The sequence below is a fragment of the Leptodactylus fuscus genome, chromosome 4 (genome assembly GCF_031893055.1).
Source record: "Leptodactylus fuscus isolate aLepFus1 chromosome 4, aLepFus1.hap2, whole genome shotgun sequence".
In the NCBI taxonomy this organism is placed as follows: domain Eukaryota; kingdom Metazoa; phylum Chordata; class Amphibia; order Anura; family Leptodactylidae; genus Leptodactylus; species Leptodactylus fuscus.
Window position 1 is genome coordinate 195137333 of NC_134268.1, and position 22469 is coordinate 195159801.

General features: G+C 41.2%; 1 protein-coding gene across 1 annotated transcript in view; it reads right to left on the minus strand.

Moving 5' to 3' along the window:
* Positions 1-22469, minus strand: part of ADARB2 (adenosine deaminase RNA specific B2 (inactive)) — a 549803-nt gene that overhangs the window by 156926 nt on the left and 370408 nt on the right. The window contains exon 5 of the mRNA XM_075271617.1: positions 11320-12224. Within this exon, the coding sequence (XP_075127718.1) occupies positions 11320-12224 (905 nt within the window). The remainder of the gene's footprint in view (positions 1-11319; positions 12225-22469) is intronic.

Sequence of the window (22469 nt, forward strand, 5' to 3'; positions counted from 1 at the left end):
CATGTACAAGGGCATGTTGGGCTCAGGAGTAGCCATGAGTGAGGAGAGGTGAGTAATAATTATTTTGGGCCGTTACCTTTTGAAACAATCCAATAGATAATGGCCAATTCCAAAAAAACTGTCTATCAGTATATTATTAAACCTAATCTTTGGGGGACACGCATTACACTGGTTGCTTGTTGGGTAACATTCCCCTGGTCTCCCTTTATATTGTCCTCATTATACAGTCCTTAAAGGGAGGATATAGAGCAAATATTCCGAACAATGTATATCCTGGCAAACTTGCCCATGCCAAGCCACAACCCACAACCAACATCTGACACAACAAGCCACTCCTTTTTATAAATTGTGCCTCGTGTCCCTAGACAATGTTTTGAAATCTTATAAAAAATGACTTTCTATAATGTACAGAACACTGAACAATATTATATATATATATTTCCTCTGAAAGTGACAGATAAAGCCGCCAAACTTCCGTTATTCTCCCTTCTCAGAACCGCAATAATAGTATTAATCACCCACAGTTTTTTTTAATATCGGAAAACAAGATTATAGGAATTTCAAGGGATTAGCTGAACTTCTAAATATTCAGAAAACAACCTAAGGAGGGAATAAATTAATGGAAGCCAATGCTTACCAGCTTTAAAATTAATGCATCCAGACACGGCGGTCTCATGACATTTTCATTGTTTTGTCCCATTGTGATGTACTGACTTTCTTATGGGCAAAACAAGGGGAAATGTTTACTGCAGTCAATACAAAAGAAGTCAGTTCAGAGTATGGAAGAATTTCCACATCACTTCTAAAATATTAATTTTTCTCTAGAATATTCTCGGATTTGTTAGTCATTATCTTTTATTAACTTGAGGCTTGGGTGACTCTAAAACAAATAGGATGTTTCAAGTAATCTCATGAAAATTGCTTGACATTTGGCAAATGGATGTAAACAACTTGACGTAGACTTATTTATCGGCATATTCAGCTAATTTTACTGATAGTCTAATGTAGTGGTGGTCAACCGGCCTATTGGAAAATCTTTCCATGAAGCCCTTAGGCTGCATTCACACAGAGTAACACCAGGCGTCATTTGTGTGTAATTTGTGTGTCTTTTACGGCCGTCATAAAACGTTTACATAGAGTTCTATAGGAAAAGACGTCTGTAATTTACTGCCGTCATTTACGGCCGTCATTACAATGATGGCCGTAAATGACGGCCGTAAATGGCGGCCGTCTTTTCCTATAGAACTCTATGTAAACGTTTTATGACGGCCGTAAAAGACACACAAATTACACACAAATGACGCCTGGCGTTATCCCCATATTTAGAATTGTAGATAAGAAAAGTTAAACAATTTTGTAAATAGAAATAAATACAATTTTGATGAGTTTTATAGATTTTCGCCAACCAACTTAGTGGGGACATCTGTTGTCTTGTTTGGTTGTCAATGAATAAGGCCATGCAGGAACTTTCTACGGTTTGGGATTTGTCAGAAACCCAGCCATAACTTCCTGGCTCACCTTGCTCTCTGCCCTACTCTACTCAATTTTGCAAAAAGTGGCAATTGGGGTGCAGAAAATGGGAAGTGGTGCATCTTTGGCTCAAAGATGCTCGCCAATTATTCCCATCTATGCTCTTTTTGACATCATCCTATTTGCCTTGGCGGCAGCTGCCTGGCACTGGTTACTGTAAAATCATTTTCTGATTCCTTTTCATGTCGGTAGTCCCCAATGCTTTCCGATTTAGTAAGTAATCTTGCCATGTATTTTCCTTCCCATGTGCATAACTTTACATATATCAGTGTTTAACCTCATTTACCACTTCTTTGCCCAATCCTCCAATATATTCAAGAGATATAGGATTTTTGCAATGCTTACAGGATCACTAACATCTTTATTTCCATGGGGAAACATTAAAATACTTTTGGGAATTCGGGGGAATACTGTGATTTTAAGTTTAGCAAAAAATCAATTTGGGAAAATTTCTGCCATTTCCATGACTTGTAGAATGCATCCAGAAGTAGTATATAGTGTATGGAATGAGTATGAGACTAAGACCCCACGTTGCAGAAACGCAGCTTTTTTTTTTGTTGCAAACTTTGCTGCAGTTTTTTAAGCCAAAGCCAGGAATGAATTGAGCAGAAGGAAGAAATATAAGTACTTCTTATATACTGTATTTCCCATTCCTTTCCTATTCTTGGATTTGGCTCAAAAAACCACAGCAAAATCTGCAACAAAAAAAGCTACGTTTATGTCTCAGCCTTAGGTATCTTTTTTCCAGGTTTCAGCACTGTCTTATGTTCGTCCTTGTCTACGGAGACCTTGGGGCTACTTTATCTGCTTTGGACAGCAATTTCCTGGCATACAATGCATGAAAATGTTATTTTTGCTGCACATTATTTTTTTTTCAATTTTGCACAAAAATCGCGATATTACCCATTTGTTCCACACTGACCACTTTTCAAAAAAGTGGGCGGGCTGAAGCTGGGAAACCTCAACTTGTCAAATTGACTATAACTTCTGCCAGAAAACTAATACCACAAATTTACACCAGTTCCTGGTTTTTTAATGCAATGGACTCCTTCATGGTGCACCATGAAGGGGTCGGCGCCTCTTAATATTTAGGTAGCAACTTGCACTAAGGTAGAATTTGATTAAGACTTGTGTGCAAAGTGAGAATAAGAGAGGATAAAGCAAGATTGGCAGCTTTATACAATATTGTTCAGTATTCTGTACATTTTATAAAGTTATATTTGATAAGATTTCAAAAATGGTCACGGGGACATGATTTATTAGGAGGAGTGGCTTGTTCTGTGAGTGGTTTGTTGTGGTTTTAATCAATCTGCCCCTACGAGTACATACCTTGTGATTAAAGGGATTGTCCAGGAAATTTTTTTAATTTATGGATTGTGTTTAGGATAGGCCATGAATATCAGATTCTTGGGAGTCAACAGATGGCTAAGGGCTTCATCCTGTCCAGTTGGATCTGGTCACTGAATAGGGGTGTCTTGTTGTGCAAGAGGTTTGTTGAGGGTTGTGGCTTTAATAAATCTGCCCCCATGAGTACACACCTTGCAATTAAAGGGGTTGTCCAGGATTTTTTTCATTTATGATGGAGTTTAGGAAAGAATATCAGATCGCTGGGGGTCAACAGGCGGCTCAGGAGTACGTCCAGTCCAGTTGGATCTGGACACAGAATAGTGGCTGGGCACTGATACTGCAACTCAGTTCCCATTGATGTTAATGGGAGATGAGCTGTAGTTTTGGTGCCCTGCCAGTACACAGAGTATAAACCCAATGGCTTCTGGCTCTATCCAATGTATAATACAGAAGTGGTCCCGAATAGCTGATCCATATGGGATTACCTGTTTATCCTTAGCCAATTAGATAGGATAGGCCATACATAAAATAAATCCTTGACAACTCCTTTAAACTCACGCTGGTCTTAGTTGCTCCATGCAGTAATAGAACATGGATGAACTCCTGAGTTCTAGCATGGTATGGGAAGCTTTTTCTAGCAAACAGCTGTACAATCAGTAAAATGAACACCCCCTTCTCTTTGATGTTATGTTTGCCTAATCATTGCTGCCTTTCCTATTTAATGAGCGTGATAAAAGAGTATTTAACAAGCTCCATCCTAGCTGAGAGGAAAACGCCACTTTCTGTCTCTGGCAGCAGCGTTTTGGAGAAATTGCTTATAAAAATCAAAAGCTGGCTCTCATCAAAAAGATATAGTGGGCTGAGAGTCTATAGTTCATCAATTAATCTAAAGTTAATTAATCCTTATGCTTCTATTTACTGTCACTAGAAGGGATAAAACAAATCCTATCAACTCCAAGTAAAGGGGATTTAACTTCCTCTACTACTTTTCTCATCATCATTATAATGGTACATTAGTGGTGACTGTCCAGGGGGAACTATGACATGGTGTTATTAACTGGGTAAAGGTGCCCACCTAGGGGGGTTTTACGATACTTTTTTTTATATAAAGATAGAAAAAAATTTGCTGAAATTAATTTTTCTAATTGAGAGCACATAAATTTTTTTACAGAATTGTGTGAACAACACAATCACTTGCTTACACGTCCTGATAATATACCATTTATTGTGCACATGACTTCAATTGCTTGCCACACCCACCATGAACGTGATGTCATTGCTTTCCACACCCACCATGAACATGATGTCATTGCTTTCCACACCCACCATGAACGTGATGTCATTACTGATGAAAGCAGCATTTGTCTCAACTTTATTGACTGCCAGAGCAGCCAGGAGGAAGTGGACCTTGGTCCTGATCACCAGACAAGCCAGCAGCTGCTTCACACATCGATATGATCACAGCTCTGATCAGAGGCAGAAGCAGCAGGGACAGGTAGACAAACACTCCAAGTCTCTCCCCTACCTTAAATGGATAGGCATAAGCTTACATAAGTGTAAAATTACATAGACATCTATGGAGAGGGGAAGGGTCAGCAGGGATTGAGTGAGAGAAGAGAGAAACAATCCCCCAGACAGAACTTTCTGCAGAAGAATAGAAAGTTTCTGTCTCACCTGAGTGCCTTATTCACATCAATTCCAAAAGTTGACACATCTCCATAAAGTCTTATATGATCCTTATTTCAGAGAGTCTGAAATAAGCAGATTCTCCTCTACCTTCTGTGTGTAGTTTATTAAAAAACATCGTAGCACTTGGTCTCCACTAGAGTTGATTCGAACAGTATTCAAAACATAGTTTCGAATACCTTGCTCCCATAGGAATGAATGGAATTGGCCGAACACCAAGAGGTTTAGCATCGTGCGCCGGCCGCTTCCCTTCATTCCTATGGAGCAGGTATTCGAAACTATAGTTTCGAATACTATTCGCTCATCTCTTGTCTCCATTTACTAGCTCAGGGTGAACTGAAAATTAGAGAATGCAGTGTTCAGAGAGAGAAACTACTAGAAAATCAAAGTCACACAGTATAACAGAAATATTGTATTCATGCGCACACTGTACTGTTGATTTATACAAAGTCTGTATAAATGTTAGGTATGCTTTATACAGGGGGATGGCAGAACAGGGGCGGGGCATCCATCAACTTTAATAAGGAAGTACACCCATTATAGTAAAGATTATTGAAAGAGGCCAATCCCTTTAAGAATCCAAAACAATAACAATTACAACTAATAATAAACGAATTTCCTTGCAACAATCTAAAACATATCCAACACAATCTATAATTTTCGGAGACAACATTTTTCATAAGATGAAGCACATCTTTGGCTTTGGTAGGATATTTAGTATAGGAACGAGAACGAAGAGCAGAATCTTCCTTCATGCTGCATAAAAAATGACACAGTCACAACTTGAGCCTAAAGGCATGACGTTCTGATGTTTACCGTACATCCTCTCAACATCTGTGCAGACACGACTTGGCACGATTACAGTTAAATCTAAATTTAAAATCCGAACGGGCTCCTGGCGCAGTGGGCTCCGCCGCCATCTTTTACACTCACTTTCTTAATTAAAAACTGCTTGTAAATCATACTCTAAATCACGTCTGCATATTATCAGCTGATGAAATGAGATCTTCTGCCCTCTTTTAGCTCATCAACATTCATTAGCATTTAGCAGGCTCACATTTACACTGACACACCAGTAAATACTTAGTACACTGATAATTTCTTATGAGTGATTTTTATGAACTTTAAATATGGCATTAAAGAGATGGAAATCTGCTGCCCTAGGACAAAGACTGACACACAACTAATCTCCGCAAATGTGATGTTTGTATAAGGAGAACCGCATATACACAGTATGAGAACATTGTTAGTGTCTGACTATTGTCTGCAACTTTATCATTGACTGTACAATTTGTTCCGACTTCAGTTTTAAAGGGGAACAACCAAAACATCTCAGAAATGATCACTTCCCCCACGTAGTATAATATTCCATAGTGGCTGCTCCACACAATATAATGTCCAACGGTAGCCCCTCCACAAAGTATAATGTACCATAATGCACATACATAGAGGTGGCCAAACCGATTCTCTTTACAAATTTTTCCAAAATTTTCGATTTGGCTGAACATGACATTTATGGGGTTTGCCACCCATAAAGTACTAGTAGACTGTGGGGTCTCTTCAGATGGTCAGAAAGCAAGGTAAGAAATGTTGTAATGTGGACAAGAAAGGTGTATTGTGATGGGGACACATGAGCTCTGGAGCTGAAGACTTTCAACCACAGATATTACAAAAGAAATCTATCTATATGGATAGATATAGATAGATAGATAGATAGATAGATAGATATAGATAGATATTTAATAGATAGATAGATAGATAGATAGATAGATAGATAGATAGATAGGAGATATATAGATAGATAGATAGATAGATAGATAGATAGATAGATAGGAGATAGATAGAAGATAGATAGATAGGAAATAGAAGATAGATAGATAGATAGATAAATAGATAGATAGATAGATATGAGATAGAAGATAGATAGATACAGGGTCGGACTGGCCCGCCGGAGCACCGGGGGATCCCCCGGTGGGCCCCCGGGCCCAGACTATACTACTAATCATTTTAGCATAGGCAGGGGCCCGATCGGGCCCCTGCCTATGCTAAAATGATTTCAATCGGGCCCCTGCCCATGTCAGAGGAGGATTAGGGGAGGCGCTTAGGGCGCCTCCCCTAATCCTAAGAACCAGCGCAAGGAGAGCTACTGATCTCCTTGCGCTTGTTCAGCCATCTACGTATCAGCGTAGGTGGCGTCATCACGCCGCCTACGCTGATACACAGACGTCTGACAGAAGAGGATGCGGCAGCAGCAGGAGCAGCAGCGCGCGGTCGGACGGTAAGTATAATAACTTTTTTTTTTTGTTTTATAATAGGCCGCTGCCTGCTGGAGTATCTACCAGCAGGCAGCGGCCTATTTACCAACCCGGACCTGCTCACTGCCGCCCCCGCTTCCCCTTGTACTTTAGGCCGCGGCGGGCGGTAGTGAATAGGCCCGGGCCAGGCCGCGATCCCACTGCCGCTAATATTATACTCAGGGGTCTTTTCAGACCCCTGAGTATAATAATCGGGGCCCCAGGGGAGGTGAGGGAACATAATAAACAGTGTTACTCACCTCTCCCGGATCCGGTGTTACTCCTAGCTGGCTTCGGGGCTATATGTTAATGCCCAGACGTCACGTGGTCTGGAATATTACCATATAGGCCCGAAGCCTGTTCTAGCAGTAACATATAGGCCCGAAGCCTGTTCTAGCAGTAACATATAGGCCCGAAGCCTGTGGTAGTAGTAATAACCTGTTACTGCTACCACAGGCTTTGGGCCTATATGTTACTGCTAGCTCAGACTTTGGGCCTATATGGTAATATCCCAGACCACGTGACGTCTGACACATTACCATATAGGCCCGAAGCCTGCTAGGCGTAACATCAGATCCCGGAGAGGTGAGTAACAGTGTTTATTATGTTCTCTCACCTCTCCTGGGGCTCCGATTATTATACTCAGGGTCTGAAAAGACCATTGAGTATAATAATAGTTCATGGGTGTGCAACTGTGGGGCATAATAGAGCTTGAAAGGTCCACTGTGGCCCCTGTAACCTCTATTATGCCCTACAGTGGCCCCCCTGCAACCTCTATTATGCCCCACAGTCTATTGTGCCACCGTGGGGCATAATATAGGCTGCAGGGGCTGCTGTGATATATATATATCTATATATAGATATATATATATTACTGTATATATATATATATATATATATATATATATATATATATATATATATGGTGTGGATGTGTGGAGAAGTGAGGAGTCAAAGATGTCTGTGTTTCAAACTTTACAGAGTCAAGTCACAGCTGGAAGAAGTGGTCACGGGGGTCCAAAGGGAAGAGACGGGAAATGTGGGAAGACGTCTCCTGTGAGTATTACTGCACAAAATATTACTGCATTGTATTTATTGTAATGTTGTAATTTATTGTAATGGTACTGCTAGCACCCCCAATCCCCCCGCTGTCTGAGGTGGACAATCGAAAGATGCCCCCAAATCTTTCAATTACTACAACTCCCAGCAGCTCCAGATGCCCTGGAACTGTTGAGAGTTGTAGTCCACCCACCCCATAGATAATGTCCCACTCTATTGTTATGCTGGTGCCCTTTTCTAGAGCTCCAGCATAACAATATCCAAGTTTCAGAAACGCTGAGGACTTAGGGTATGTTCACACATCAGTATGCCATCCGTCCGTTTGAATTCTGTTTGACACTTCCAAACGGACTGATACACATACGTTTTGAAGTGTCAAACTGAATTCAAACGGACAGATGGCATACTGATGTGTGAACATACCCTTATCTGCCTGAAAATGGCTGACACCTGGCGGACCTCATTATGTTAATGAGGTCTGCCACTGTCTGTGTGTAACCGCCATTTTAATAGTCCACCTCTCCGTCATTCTGGTCCCATTGTGGACCTGTATGACGGAGAGCTTGCTGCTGTTGTGAACCTAGCATAAGGCTATGGCTACACTATAACTTTTGTCATACAACCAAAGATGTCGCCCTGTGATTCTTTCACTCATGTTAGTGAATGGAATCACATTGCAACCTGAGGGACCCAATGCGACTCCATTCACTAATGTGAAAGAGTCCCAAAGGGACACTGCGATCTTTGGTTGCATGAAGGAAGTAGTAGTGTAGCCATAGCTGTTTTGCACACTGTATTGTGCGTGAAAATGCACTTTAAACGTGTATAATGGCAAAAACTGGACGGGCGATATTACATATGGCAGTAGGGTGGGCCCCTGGAAATAATCCCACTGGTGGGCCCTAGGCACCCCAGTCCGACCCTGGATAGATAGATAGATAGATAGATAGATATGAGATAGAAGATAGATAGATAGATAGATAGATAGATAGATAGGAAATAGAAGATATCTATCTATCTTCTATCTTCTATCTCATATCTATCTATCTATCTATCTATCTATCTATCTATCTATTTATCTATCTCCTATCTATCTATCTATCTATCTATCTATCTCCTATCTATCTATCTATCTATCTATCTATCTATCTATCTCCTATCTATCTATCTATCTATCTATCTATCTATCTATCTCCTATCTATCTATCTATCTATCTATCTATCTATCTATCTATCTATCTCCTATCTATCTATCTATCTATCTAATATCTATCTATCTATCTATCTATCTATCTATCTATCTATCTATCTATCTATCTATCTATCTACTCTATCTCCTATCTATCTATCTATCTATCTATCTATCTATCTATCTCCTATCTATCTATCTATCTATCTATCTATCTATCTATCTATCTCCACCTGCCTTGCAGTTCAGTTTCTGCAGTGCATAGTCATAAAGCTCCTGTTAGATGCTGTCTGCATTAATGGAGATGTTTACATGCTCACATGGTTTGTTCCTGTACATTTGCGTGTTATTCTTTGAAATTAATTAAGATGGTTCCATTAGCTGAGCAGCGAGCACCAGATAAGAGTATACAAATTCCCAGTTATTTACACCTCGTCAGATAGGTGAAAATTAATATATGACTAAGACAGGACACATTTTTTGGTGTATATGAGCTACAATTTTAACTAAAGAGCTGCCAACATCACACATGAGTCCACCATTACTTTATCTCAAACTTGGCTGAAGACTCTGATAAAAAAATAAAATAAAAATATATATATAATATTGCAACATGATAGCAAAACCCTTCACAGGCTGCAATTCACAATATAACCATTGGGTGGCTACACAAAGACAGATATAGGATAATCATCACATGACAGAGTATTGCAAAATCATGTTTTCTTTATAAAGCTGGTCATCTCACATCCACACATTTTGAGATGTATTGATCTAAGAGAAAAGGTAACGAACAACACATCTGTATTCCTAAGGTGTGATAGATGTATTTCTAAGTGTCATTACACATTAAGTCACTGTCAGGCAAACCTGCTGATTTTAGCTGGATGGGCCAAACTTCATCGGGTTCTCCCCAAATGACTGAATCCTTTATTCCCACCGAAGATAACTCGCTGCCAGAGAAATTTGGCAGTAGTTTATCTCCTCACTGAGTGAATACTTGGCTAAGTGAATAAATGGCCATCAGATGTGTGCTGCAGTATAAAACTAATATGCTCACTACTACCTTCAACACAACACAATGCTAATTCTGTAAGTAGCAAAACAAAATATAAGTATACAGATAATATTGAAGGGGTCAACGAGCTATATGAAGGGGCTACAGTGGACTTTTTAGGGTGTCATGTCAGACCATTAAAGGTGATGGCAGTAATCTCGGACCTACGTGTCTCTAGTTGCATGTATCAGGACATTTTAGGTGTCATGGTTTTGCAACATTTGCAGATCCATCGGTAACTTGTATATCAAATACAAGAGACCAATATAAAATGAATGGCCATGTCACACTAAAGTGTATGGGGAAGAACTATTAAGACTGGCATCCTGTACGCCAGGCTTAATGGAGTCCCTTATTGGAGAAAGATGAGCCTCTTAATAATTCATCTGCACTCCAGTGTGCCAGAAACTGGGGTCGATTTCAGGTATAAACCAATCATAATACTATATTATAGTACAGTTGTTGGGTTGAGGCATCCACAACCCCCTTGGTCTTTCGCCCCACAAATATGTAAAAAGTGGTGAGTGGCATTTTTGGCATATGAACAGTGCACCACATTTACAGCCACCTCTGCCAGAAAATGATGTAGATGCATTAGTAAATTCCTCCCAATATGATCTCATTGTAGACAGGTTGGTCAATAGTAAATACCCTTGGTAATCCGAATTAGTGTCTATTATATGATGAACTCTTAAGAGAGGGAATCCCTAATGAATATTTAGGAACATCAGTTATTTATAGAGATGAGCGAGTAGTATTCGATCGAATACCTCGCCGCCATAGGTATGAGTGTAAGCGGCCAAACACCAAGAGGTTAAGCGCATCAAATATTCAATGTGTTTAACCCCTTGGTGTTCAGCCGCTTACACGCATACCTCTGGCGGCGAGGTATTCAATCGAATACTACTCGCTCATCTCTAGTTATTACTATATACATATATGGTATTTGTTAAAATTCTATTATTGTTCTAAATTTTTTCTGTTTTGAATTGCATTTTTTTTTTTTTTTTTTTGCATTATTTTGGTGTTATGCATAAATTGCAGAATTTTACAGCACCGACACAAAGCAGAAAAGACAAGAAACAGCATGTCACTGAACGAGTAATGAATTCAATCACAGGTTTCTCTTAAGTTGGGTCTAGGCCATGATCTCTTACCTGTGATAAGTGGTTACATTTACTCCTGTTGGGTATGTGACTGGTCAGCTGAATATTGAAGAGCGCCTGTAGTGCAGCTTGTGCAGCCTGGGCTTTGGCCAACTTCTTGCTACGTCCTGAACCTTCAAATGTCCTCCCATCAACTCTCATTGCCATCACGAAACGTTTGATGTGCTGCTTTTCCACCGTTTCTGAAAGGCAGACGTACCTCAGCCCAGGTCTCAGCTCATTTAGCATCACCACTGGGTTCTTCTCACTCTCAGCTGGGGATGCCATCTTGTGCTTGCTTTGTTTAGTATGGCCCATTAAATCCAACGTGTGACAGACTAATCTCCCATGTCGATATGCACTGGAAAGCAATTCATTATTAACTGGGCTATAGCCTGGGAAGTGCTCGCTGTGTGTAGATGGTTCAAACTCCTTGAACAGAGTGTCTGGGAAGTCTGCCTGGTCAGATGTGAAGTCGGTTGATGGGTTGATGCAGTTTCCCATTGCAAAATGTGCTTGACAAGCATTTGGAAACTGAACAAATGATTTTAGAGCCAACTCAGCTGCCCTCATTTTTGCTTTCTTTTTTGTAGGTCCACTGCCCTCAAAAGTGAGTCCATTTACTTCCACCGCAACGGAGAACACAGGGGCGTGCACCGGGCCGGTTTGTGAAACTATTCTATATTGCAGATCAGGCTTTAGTTCGTGAAGTTGAACAAGGGCATTTTTTGGTGTTACTGACCATGACAGTTTCTTTAGTATTATCTGTAGTTTGCAGAAATGACCACCATTACCTTCCTCCAAGGGCCTCTTTCGTTTGAGGCTGGTTGATCCAACCTTTGGTCTGTCGGTAGATAAAGCAAGATCCTCTCGATTTCTAACATTTCGGTTTTCCTTCACCTCTGCACTGCTGGTACCTATATATAAAGGAGAAACAATTGGTACCATTATAAAAGAGAAAAAATCACATGCACAATCTATCATCTGAGGTTATCAGGGCTGAAGATACTCCAGATTTATCATTCAGTATTAGCCAATGTCATAAATCTGTCCCATTTTCAGACTGTTTGAGGTCTCATCCATATGACCATATTCCATCCAGGAAAAATGGTCCGTATGAAGGCCATATTTTGTGGTCTGACCACGGCCGTGTGCGTAGAACGCACTACTTCATAGTAAGGGTAGGTTCACAATTATGGTCTATGGGGTTTTTGAGCAGATTGGGTTTCACTTTTTTGGGTCCCCAAATGGACCCAAAGAACGGAAACTCAAACACTAATGTGAACCTATCGTGAGTAGAGATGAGCGAACACTGTTCGGATCAGCCGTTCCGAACAGCACGCACCCATAGAAATGAATGGAAGCACCTGGCACGTACACTTTGCCGGCGGCCGGTCGCCGTGCTAGGTGCTTCCATTCATTTCTATGGGAGCGTGCTGTTCGGAACGGCTGATCTGAACAGTGTTCGCTTATCTCTAATCGTGAGTGATCAGTAGGGATCGGGCCATTCATGTCCAGCATTTACAGGTCTTGTTATTGATAACGAATTACATAAATATTTAAAATAATACATAAAATTAATATACATTGTTTAGATTATATATATATATATATATATATATATATATATATATATATATATATATATATTAAATTTAGTAGTTTTTATTTTTTAATCTTCAAAGATTGTGGTCCTTCATTTTTGGGAAATTTCTATTTTCACACAAGCCACTGGACCAGCACAATAGGATGTCTTCTTATTTCGTGAAGATCACTTTTTAACATGTGTTGTGTAAACCCTGTGGCAGGATCAGCAGTGATCTTATTATTATTAGCAGAGAGCAGGATTACATTGAAATAGGTATCACTTCTATTATAGAGATGGAGCCAAATAACAAGGGATTGCACCGCTGACACAAGGCAATGTACACAGCTCAGTTCTCATTCAATCCCCTACACAGTGACCTTTGAAAATGTCACAAAGCAATTCCCACACCAGTGATTTTACTACAGATTATGCAAATACAAGACAGGTAAGAGTAGTCATTTAACTTAAGCCAGGTTTCTTACTCTCTTATCTGTTCTTGGGGGAGCGTGATTGTCATGCTTGCCAATGCACCCAAATATCAAGGCAATTCACTTGTAAGCCCAGTGAGCTACCTATTATGCACACAGAGCTGCTATACTCTTGTTTCCCCTGATGTAGATGCTTATAGACATTTCTAGAATTAAGGAAGGGTGTATCGTACATTTAACTCTTTATAGCCCAAACTAATGTCTTACGATCATTTGCTAAGAATGTGCTTGCTGCCAAACAGTGGCAGGATATTGTGGAGCATCCCCCAGCAAAGCTGCATAGCAAAGCCTAGAATCCCTGGATTATGTTGAAATACTGGCATATTTACTATGTAGGCAGACCACACTGCTGCTATGGGCCCCCTGGGGGAAAGGGGCCCAATGCCGATCTTTTGTTTCCACACACTACAAACAGTTCAATGGTAGTTGTATTCCTTCTTATTCACTGAGCTCCCCCTGGAGTTGGTGGCTTCAGGGGGAGCTTAGATCGAAAACTGCATGATGCTAAGATCACATCTGTGTTTGGGTTTCCATTCTTAGGGTCCACTTTGGGACCCAAAAAATGTAAACCCGATCTTCTTAAAAACCAGTTAGCCACGGAAACCCACAGACCCCATAAACTATAATGGGGTCTACCCGGTTTACAGGACTTTTCTCTCCTCATATGTCAATCGCATGGGGGACGGAATCCCCCAAGGGTGATTAAACGCAGTTGTGAACCTAGCCTGATTCTCAGAGAGGATAGTCATGACTGTATTCGTTCCAGTTGTTGGTGTAAATACATTAAAACTAGAGATGAGCGAGTAGTACTCGATCAAGTAGGTGTTCAATCGAATACTACGGTATTCAAAATACTCGTACTCGATCGAGTACCACTCGCTGTTCGAATGTAAAAGTTCGATGCAGAACCAGCATTGACTGGCCGAATGCTATACAGTCGGACAATCAACGCTGGTTCTTCTCCTACCTTTAGAAGTCTTCTCCGTGCAGCTTCCCCGTGGCGTCTTCTGGCTCTTCATTCACTCTGCCAGACATCGGGCCTGGGCAGAGCCGACTGCGCATGTCCGCTTGTAGTGTGGGCATGCGCAGTCGGCTTTGCCCAGGCCCGATGCCTGGCAGAGCGAATGAAGAGCCGGAAAACGCCGCGGGGACCCTGCAAGGAGAAGACTGCACGGAGGATCCAGCCCGACCCCCACTCGTGGACTTGGTAAGTATAATTTGATCGAAACGAGCATTTTCCCCCCATAGGCTATAATAGAGTTCGATATTCGATTCGAGTAGTCGAATATTGAGGGGCTACTCGAAACGAATATTGAACCTAGAACATTTTACTGTTCGCTCATCTCTAATTAAAACCTAGGTTGGCTGATTTCTAAAAAGACAACCTGAAATGTAGAAAAGTACTGAGAGGTTTTACGACTTTTGCAAGACTATCGTACTATATGCCTGTCGAAAAAAATCATCCGCCTGGTGTTCAGAATAAGCACCATATTAATAAAAAATCTGGACAATGTTGAGTGTGACTTTTTTTTATATTGGAAATCTTCCTTGACTTTATATAAATATCACGGGGGAGGGGGCTTCTATGACATTTTGCCATGGAGCCCTAAGAGGTCTTTGTATACCCTTATATTAAAACTTAGAACATTGAAGTAAAAGTATCAAAGTGAACCATTAAATTAACCCTTACCAATACAGTTTTAAGGGGCCCGTAAACTACTAGATTCTACTCAAAACTTCTTCTCTCTGTTTTCTCCTCATGTAAACATATAAACATGGAGGTGTAAATTGGAAAGTTTTTCTCTGGCTTTCAAAGAGAAGCAGAAAATTGGAGCAGAAATGAGTGAAAGCAGCCTGCACGGTTCAGTTGATTCAGGATTCTACAGATTTTTACAGTATCAAGGTCCAAATTCACCTTGTAAAATGGAAAAATAAAGTGTATGATAAATAATCCCTGTTACAACTCACATACTAATACTGTAGTTAAAAATATTGAAAATATTGCATTTTGTTATTTGGCATCAATTTGCTTGGCTTCAGCTATTTTCGTCATCCTTGGCATAACATTCTGCAATTCCGATCACCTCGGCCAAAGACCGGACCCATCTGACTATTTTTTCTCATCAGGCCGTTTTCACCCAGTCAAGTTCAGGCTGGAAACTTCAGTCCATGTATTAACTGGATTTACCAGCTCCAATCCAAATAGTTGAACTGAAGTGACCTGTTGAACTCCATTTGGACAATCTGACCATTACTTACACAGAATTTCCTATCGTAAAGTTGGTTGGGTGAAACCAGCCTAAGGCCGTGGCCCCATGTAGAGTAAAAGTGTATAGCAGAATCCCATCTCCACAGTGCGGGAAAATACACTCTGCAAACACGCTAGGATTTCCGAAATTGTTGCGATTTTTGAAATTGCAGAATGTTAATTATACCTACGGAAACGTTGGCCATTTCTCCATGGGAAAAATGGAAGCAGAAAGTCCGCAGAGGAAACCTGTGTGCATAGATGTGTATATCGAGCGGGCTTGGACATGGATGGAGGAGTAAAGTATTGGCCTCTACTTGTTGAAAAAATCCAAAAGGAAAGAGTTGAATAAAAAAAAAAAAAAAAACACCATAAGGCTGCCTTCACACGGAGTAACGCCGGCTGCCATTCACCGCCGTACATGTGAGCACTGCAGAAGGCTCCTGAACACTTCCCATTCACTTCAATGGGAGCGCTCGTAAAGCCGGCGTTACAAGCGCTCCCATTGAAGTGAATGGGAAATGTTCGGGAGCCTTCCGCAGCGCTTTCGTGTACGGCTGTGAATGGCAGCCAGCGTTACTCCGTGTGAAGGCAGCCTAAGGGTCCATTCATATGGAGGAAGTTGGTGCTGACTCTGGCGTGGAACTTGATTTGAATTTGATTTCAATGGGATCCACGAGGAAAACAGAACCCATTGAAGTCAATGGAAGTCTTTTTTTCAGCACTGATTCTGACACGGGTTCTGTGCCATAATCAGCGCCAACAGCCTCCAAAAAATGCCTCCCTATAGAAGGGTCAGTGCATACGGAGTTTTTTGGCGCTCATTTTGACGCTGAATCCACCTCATAATCAGCCTCCATAAAAAGCCTCCCAATAGAGTTCTATTGGGAGGCTTTTTTAGAGGCTGATTTTGAGGCAGATTCAGCATCAAATCCTCGCCAAAAAACTCTGTGTGAACTGACCCTAAGGCAGCCCACTCTTGTGGGGCCCCTGATCTCCAAGACCCCACTCAATTATGTGGGTTCCATCATGGACCAAACCACCTGTAAGGCAAAAATCAGCTGACCGAGGTGCAAAACAACAGTGAAAAACATCTTTTTTTTTTTGCATCCACCTTGTACCCGAGGGATCCCCTATAAAATTAAGTATATAGAGGGATCCATGAAAACGCCCAAAATTAGGACGTGACCTATATTTTGACACTCCATGACAACAGACCATCAAAATAATTGGTCATGCCCACTTGCCTAGTATACCCGGATTTACATTAACACTAAAAGGACTTATATCTTTGGAATAGCTGAACAAGTTTGGATAAACAACAAAACAAAATGAACAGGGTATGTCATTGGGTTTTTTTTTTTTTAGAATCGGTGACATGTCCTCTAAATAAGCTGCATGTCCAATAAGGAAATGATCCTCCTTTTTTAATATAATCTGTATTTGTATTCAGTAAGAAACCAGACAAGGATACATCAGAACCTAAGCTAGAAATACAGCCACAATATACACCCAAGTGAATCCAGGGACAAAGAAGCAACGCTCCAGCAGCCATCTTCTTCCCTGGACACGGCTTTGTTTTTGTGATGCTCCTGAAATACATCTCAAGCTGTTTTTGTTTTTTTCCAGGAATAATATTCTCCCGGCCTGAATAAATATGCACCTTACTGCAAACAATTATACATTTAGTTCTGGTTCTCCACCATGAATTGATTTACTCCGTGAAATGGTTTCAGACGTGCCGGAGACTTGGAATGGAATTTCAACAACTGTATGAGAAGCCGATTCCGTTCACTTGTTGTGTGTTTACATTATTTTCTTATATGAATTTACTAATAATTAGAATTCTCTCTCCGCGCCGCTACGTAATTACATTTAACACCGATCATCTTACTTATAAAATATGATATAAATAGCTGGATTTCAGCTAATAGAAGACAATTTCACTAGGGCGAAAAAAAACCTGACAGCAAACTGATTAGAGTTCACATGATATTAGACGCTCATTATTTTTATTTCCCTTTTTATTTTATTTTTTTTTAATACTAATAACGGTGGCAGTAATGGAATGCAATATTCACTTCCAAAGATTAACATGCAGGATGATGTGATATACTATAATAAGTGCTAGGCAGGAAGCGGCTATATGTTGTGCTAATTATTGCATAATTTAATATATTTCTGCCAGTGAAATAGAAAATCACCATTATTTAAAGTGAACCTGCCACAGTACAGGTCAAGTAAGGGCATCAGATATTATAAAACTAGCTGCCGCTAAATGTCCCCAACCGACAGCTTAAAGGGGTATTCCTGGCACAAAAATGTTTTTATTTATTTTTATTTTTTAAAAAGGTCTATTAGTGCTATTAATGGCTTAATAAATGCACCCATATACCTTTAGCAATGTTTTGAGTGATTTCTGGGTGTCACTGGGAGCTCCTGGTATCGTCTGCATTTGTTTACTTGGTTCAGCTTCCTGTTATGTAACTTCCACACTAGTCCCTCTCTTCCAGCCTCCTTCCCTCCCATACACCCCCTCCCTGTCTCTCTAGCTATCCTGCCCACTACTAGCTCTTCCCAACCTACTCAGCCTAACCCCGACCCCATTATATACTTACCTTTCTTCCTTCCTTCCTTCCAGTCTTCTTCCTGTGGGACGGCACCTCCTTCTTCTCTGACTGTTGGCGTATGCTTTAGTCTCAGTACTACTCTGTGCTCTGCAGTGATGATCCACCACTACTGCGCATGCGTGGAAGCTGCACAGTAGAGGTGGATTAATGGCAGTAGAGAACAGAATGGCAACGTCAGAAAAGAAAGAGAAGCCATCCTGCAGGAAGAAGCCTGGAAGGTATTATGATGGAGTGCATGGGGGGAGTAGTAATGATGTTGTGTTTCCAGAAACGGGGAAACAGATTGTCACCATTAAATATTCCTGGGGCGGTCACATGATCAGATATCATATAATATACCTATGATATACATATCAGATTATATCATATACATTTTGATTAATTATGTTATTTAGAAAGTAGGAGGGGGGAGGGTGCTTAGATTATTGTAGGGATTTCCAGTTATCCCAGACAACCCCATTAAGGCCAAGAACCCACATTGCGAAAACGCTGCAGCAAAAAACGTGGAATTTTACAGTGCCTGCAAAGTGGATGGGATTCTGGTTAATGATGGTATGACCCCCACAGAGCTCATCCAGTCCATCTGGGATTACATGAAGAGACAGAAGGTTTGGAGCAAGCCTACATCCACAGAAGATCTGTAATTGGTTCTCCAAGATGACAGGAACAACCTCCCTGCCAAGTTTCTTCAAAAATTGTCTTCAATTGTACATAGAAGAATTGATGGAGGACAAAAGGTGGTCACTTGAAGCTCTTAGGCCAAATACAAAATCTGTAATGGGGTCCCAGTTTACCTTGTACCTTTAAGAATAATGATATATTTCATGTGTTGAGGTGACCTCTGAGGCCCCCTCACGGCCCAGTAAAGACTGCTATTACTGCACCCCCTACAGGCACAACCCTGTTCACACAAAATATCGATGGGATTTAGATTTCTCTTCTGTTCATTCACTTCATTTTGTTAACTGACAAAAAAAATAACTTTTATCACTTCTATTTTTGAAATAATTTTAATAGCATTTTTATCACTTTTTTTTTTTTTTTACAGATTTGCATTTGAAGTATTAGAATAGATTTTCTATTTTGCTTCTGTTGACTTGATACATAATGGCACCCGATTACTAATAGCTCGGCGGTGTAAACTTAGGATTCTGAAAATACCTCAGCTTTATCACAGTGGCTCAGGTTGTGTGATACATCTGGTGTATCTAGTGAAGGTTTATGCCACATATTAGATGGCTTCATTTGTGTCGCAATTTTAGAGGACATGGCAGATCGCTGGCCATGATGATCTGGGGTATGATAGTGAATGAATATTACCGTGCAACATCACTCATTACCATTAACTGTGCTTTAGTAGTATGACATGGTAGGCTCAAGGTTGTTCTGCCAAAGTGACCATGTAGTCTTTGCTGTAAAGCCTATTACCAAGTCCAATACATATACGTTGCTTGGCTGTTGTTGGGATAAAGGTTATTTCTAGAGAATCCCGTTAACTGGACAACATTTTACATAGGACCTTTCACCACCTCCACCAACTCTAGTTCTTATCATCTATTAATAGTCATCGCTCCACTGATTCTGACACAGTTGGATTTTTTCTCTAGCCCCCACTGTTCCCGAGCAATCAATGCTGTTAGTTTTGGTGCTTGATATACTATTTAGTCTCTGTACTGTCAGGAGGGCGATGTCAGGAATTAGCAGACAAAGGGAGTGATTCAGAGCTACAATAAGAAATGGAGAGGGTTAGAGCTTAGAATCACATTCCTCGCTCACTGCCCAACTCACAGCACTTAATACGCAAAAATGTGGGGTAGAGAAAAAATCCCAACTGTCTCAGAATCAGTGGAGTGGCGCCTATTAAATGATGCAAAGAGCTGGACTTGGCAGCAGTGGCGTAACTAGGAATGGCGGGGCCCCGTGGCGAACTTTAGACATGGCCCCACCCGACCAACGCCGAAGACCTCGACCAACCCCCTCCTATAAACTCCTGTGCGCTCTATTATGCCCCATAGTGCCCCTTCACACAGTATTATCCCCCATAGTTGCCCCTGCACACAGTATTATCCCCCATAGTGGCCCCTGCACACAGTATTATCCCCCATAGTGGCCCCTGCACACATTATTATGTCCCTTAGTGGCTCCTGCACACAGTATTGTACCCTATAGTGGCCCCTGCACACAGTATTATCCCCAATAGTGGCCCCTGCACACAGTATTATCCCCAATAGTGGCCCTTGCACACAGTATTATCCCCCATAGTGGCCCCTGCACACAGTATTGTCCCCCATAGTGGCCCCTGCACACAGTATTATCCCCCATCGTGGCCCCTGCACACAGTATTATCCCCCATAGTGGCCCCTGCACACAGTATTATGTCCCTTAGTAAGCCCTGCACACAGTATTATCCCCCATAGTGTCCCCAGCACACAGTATTATCCCACATAGTGGCCCCTGCACACAATATTATCCCCCATAGTGTCCTCTGCACACAGTATTATCCCCCATAGTGGCCCTGCACACAGTATAATCCCCCATAGTGGCCCCTGCACACAGTATTATCCCCCATAGTGGCCCCTGCACACAGTTTTATGTCCCACTGTGGACACCCATAAACAATTATTATACTCTGGGGTCTTTTCAGACCCCAGAGTATAATAATCAGAGACCCGGGGGAATACAAACATAAAAAACTACTGTTTCTTACCTGTCCCCCGGCTCCTACGCTGTCGGCCTCCACTGTCATCCTAATTCAATGACGTCGGACGTCACATGACTCGGAACGCAGGCCGGGTTCATGTGACGTCGGACAACTAGGAAGGAGGATCGTGGAGAGGTAAGTAACAGTGTTTTTTATGTTTCTTACCTATCCCGTCCTGTCAATCATTATACTTAGGGGTCCGAAAAGACCCCCAAGTATAATGATAGCAGCGGTAGAGGCTTTCACCGGGCCCCTAATGTCCCGGGCCCTGTGGCAGCTGCCTCTGCTGCTATGGCGGTAGTTATGCCACTACTTGGCAGCAACATGGTAGCAAAATCTGGAACAAAAAAAGCTGTAGGACTGCAGCCTTAAAGATGCACCTAATGGAGTAACAATTGGTAAATTTGGTACAAATGTTGGCAACACAGATGCCTAGGATTTAACAAATTCCCTTTATGATAAATCTACCTCTAATGTTTAGAGTCTAATCATAAAATAAAGAATATATTCCCTCCTATGATTTGCAAACACAAGGCTAGAGGTTGAGGAAATAGAATGATGGCTTTTTTCCCTCTTTGTGTTGGCCAATACACTGCACAGGCGGACTAAACCTAGTAATGTAATCTGCCTGTCCTAGACTCTGTGTTCCAGTTCTGCATACATATGCTATTTTGGTAACCCAGGTGGACCACAGAGCTTCTCCGGAGGTAGAATGTCCATTAATCTCTATAAAATATGCAGAGCAGGTGACCCAAAGGACAAACAGTTTTACTTGTTAACTCCATAGAGCGCCATTCACCACTGAGCAACGTTTGGCTTTGAGAATCTCTCACTTCCTCGAGTACTCCTGCAAGTTACAGTAGAGGTTGAAGAATGAAGGAGAGCCGTGCGCCTTTGGGGCTGGTGATTAGGAACCCATAGTAGTGTGTTATTAAACCATTATATGCCCATTAATCTTTTCTGCAACGTAACAAGTCGAGAAGAGGGAAGTGAGAGTTGATTATAAGAGGGATGTGGGTTGATTAAACAGGATCTCCTTGGAACAAGAACATCTTGATTTTAGGGAGGAGCAGGAGAGGTTATAATATGTACATATGCTTATTAATTGATGGCAGAGAAGGAGAAATGGCGAGGATTTTATCTTAGTATTTCTGACTGTGTTGAATTTTATTAGAGAAATATCATTTTCTAGGAAAAAATAACCGAACATTTCCCAAATTGTAGGTTAAAACCTAGGAGTATTGATTATTTGTAGACAAAAACCCAGTGAGGCCAAGGCTCCATGCTTTTTTTGTTGCAGTTTTTTGAGCCAAACCCAGGTGTGGATTGAGCAGAAAGGAGTATAAGAAGCTTCCTATGTATTCCCCATTCCTTTTGTAGCCGTTTTTAACTTTGGCTCAAAAAATGCAGTAAAATCTGCAACAAAAAAAGCTGCGTTTCCACAACATGGGGCCTTAGGCTGGGTTCACACAGGGTTTTTTGGGCTGTATTTTGGGGAATCCGGCTC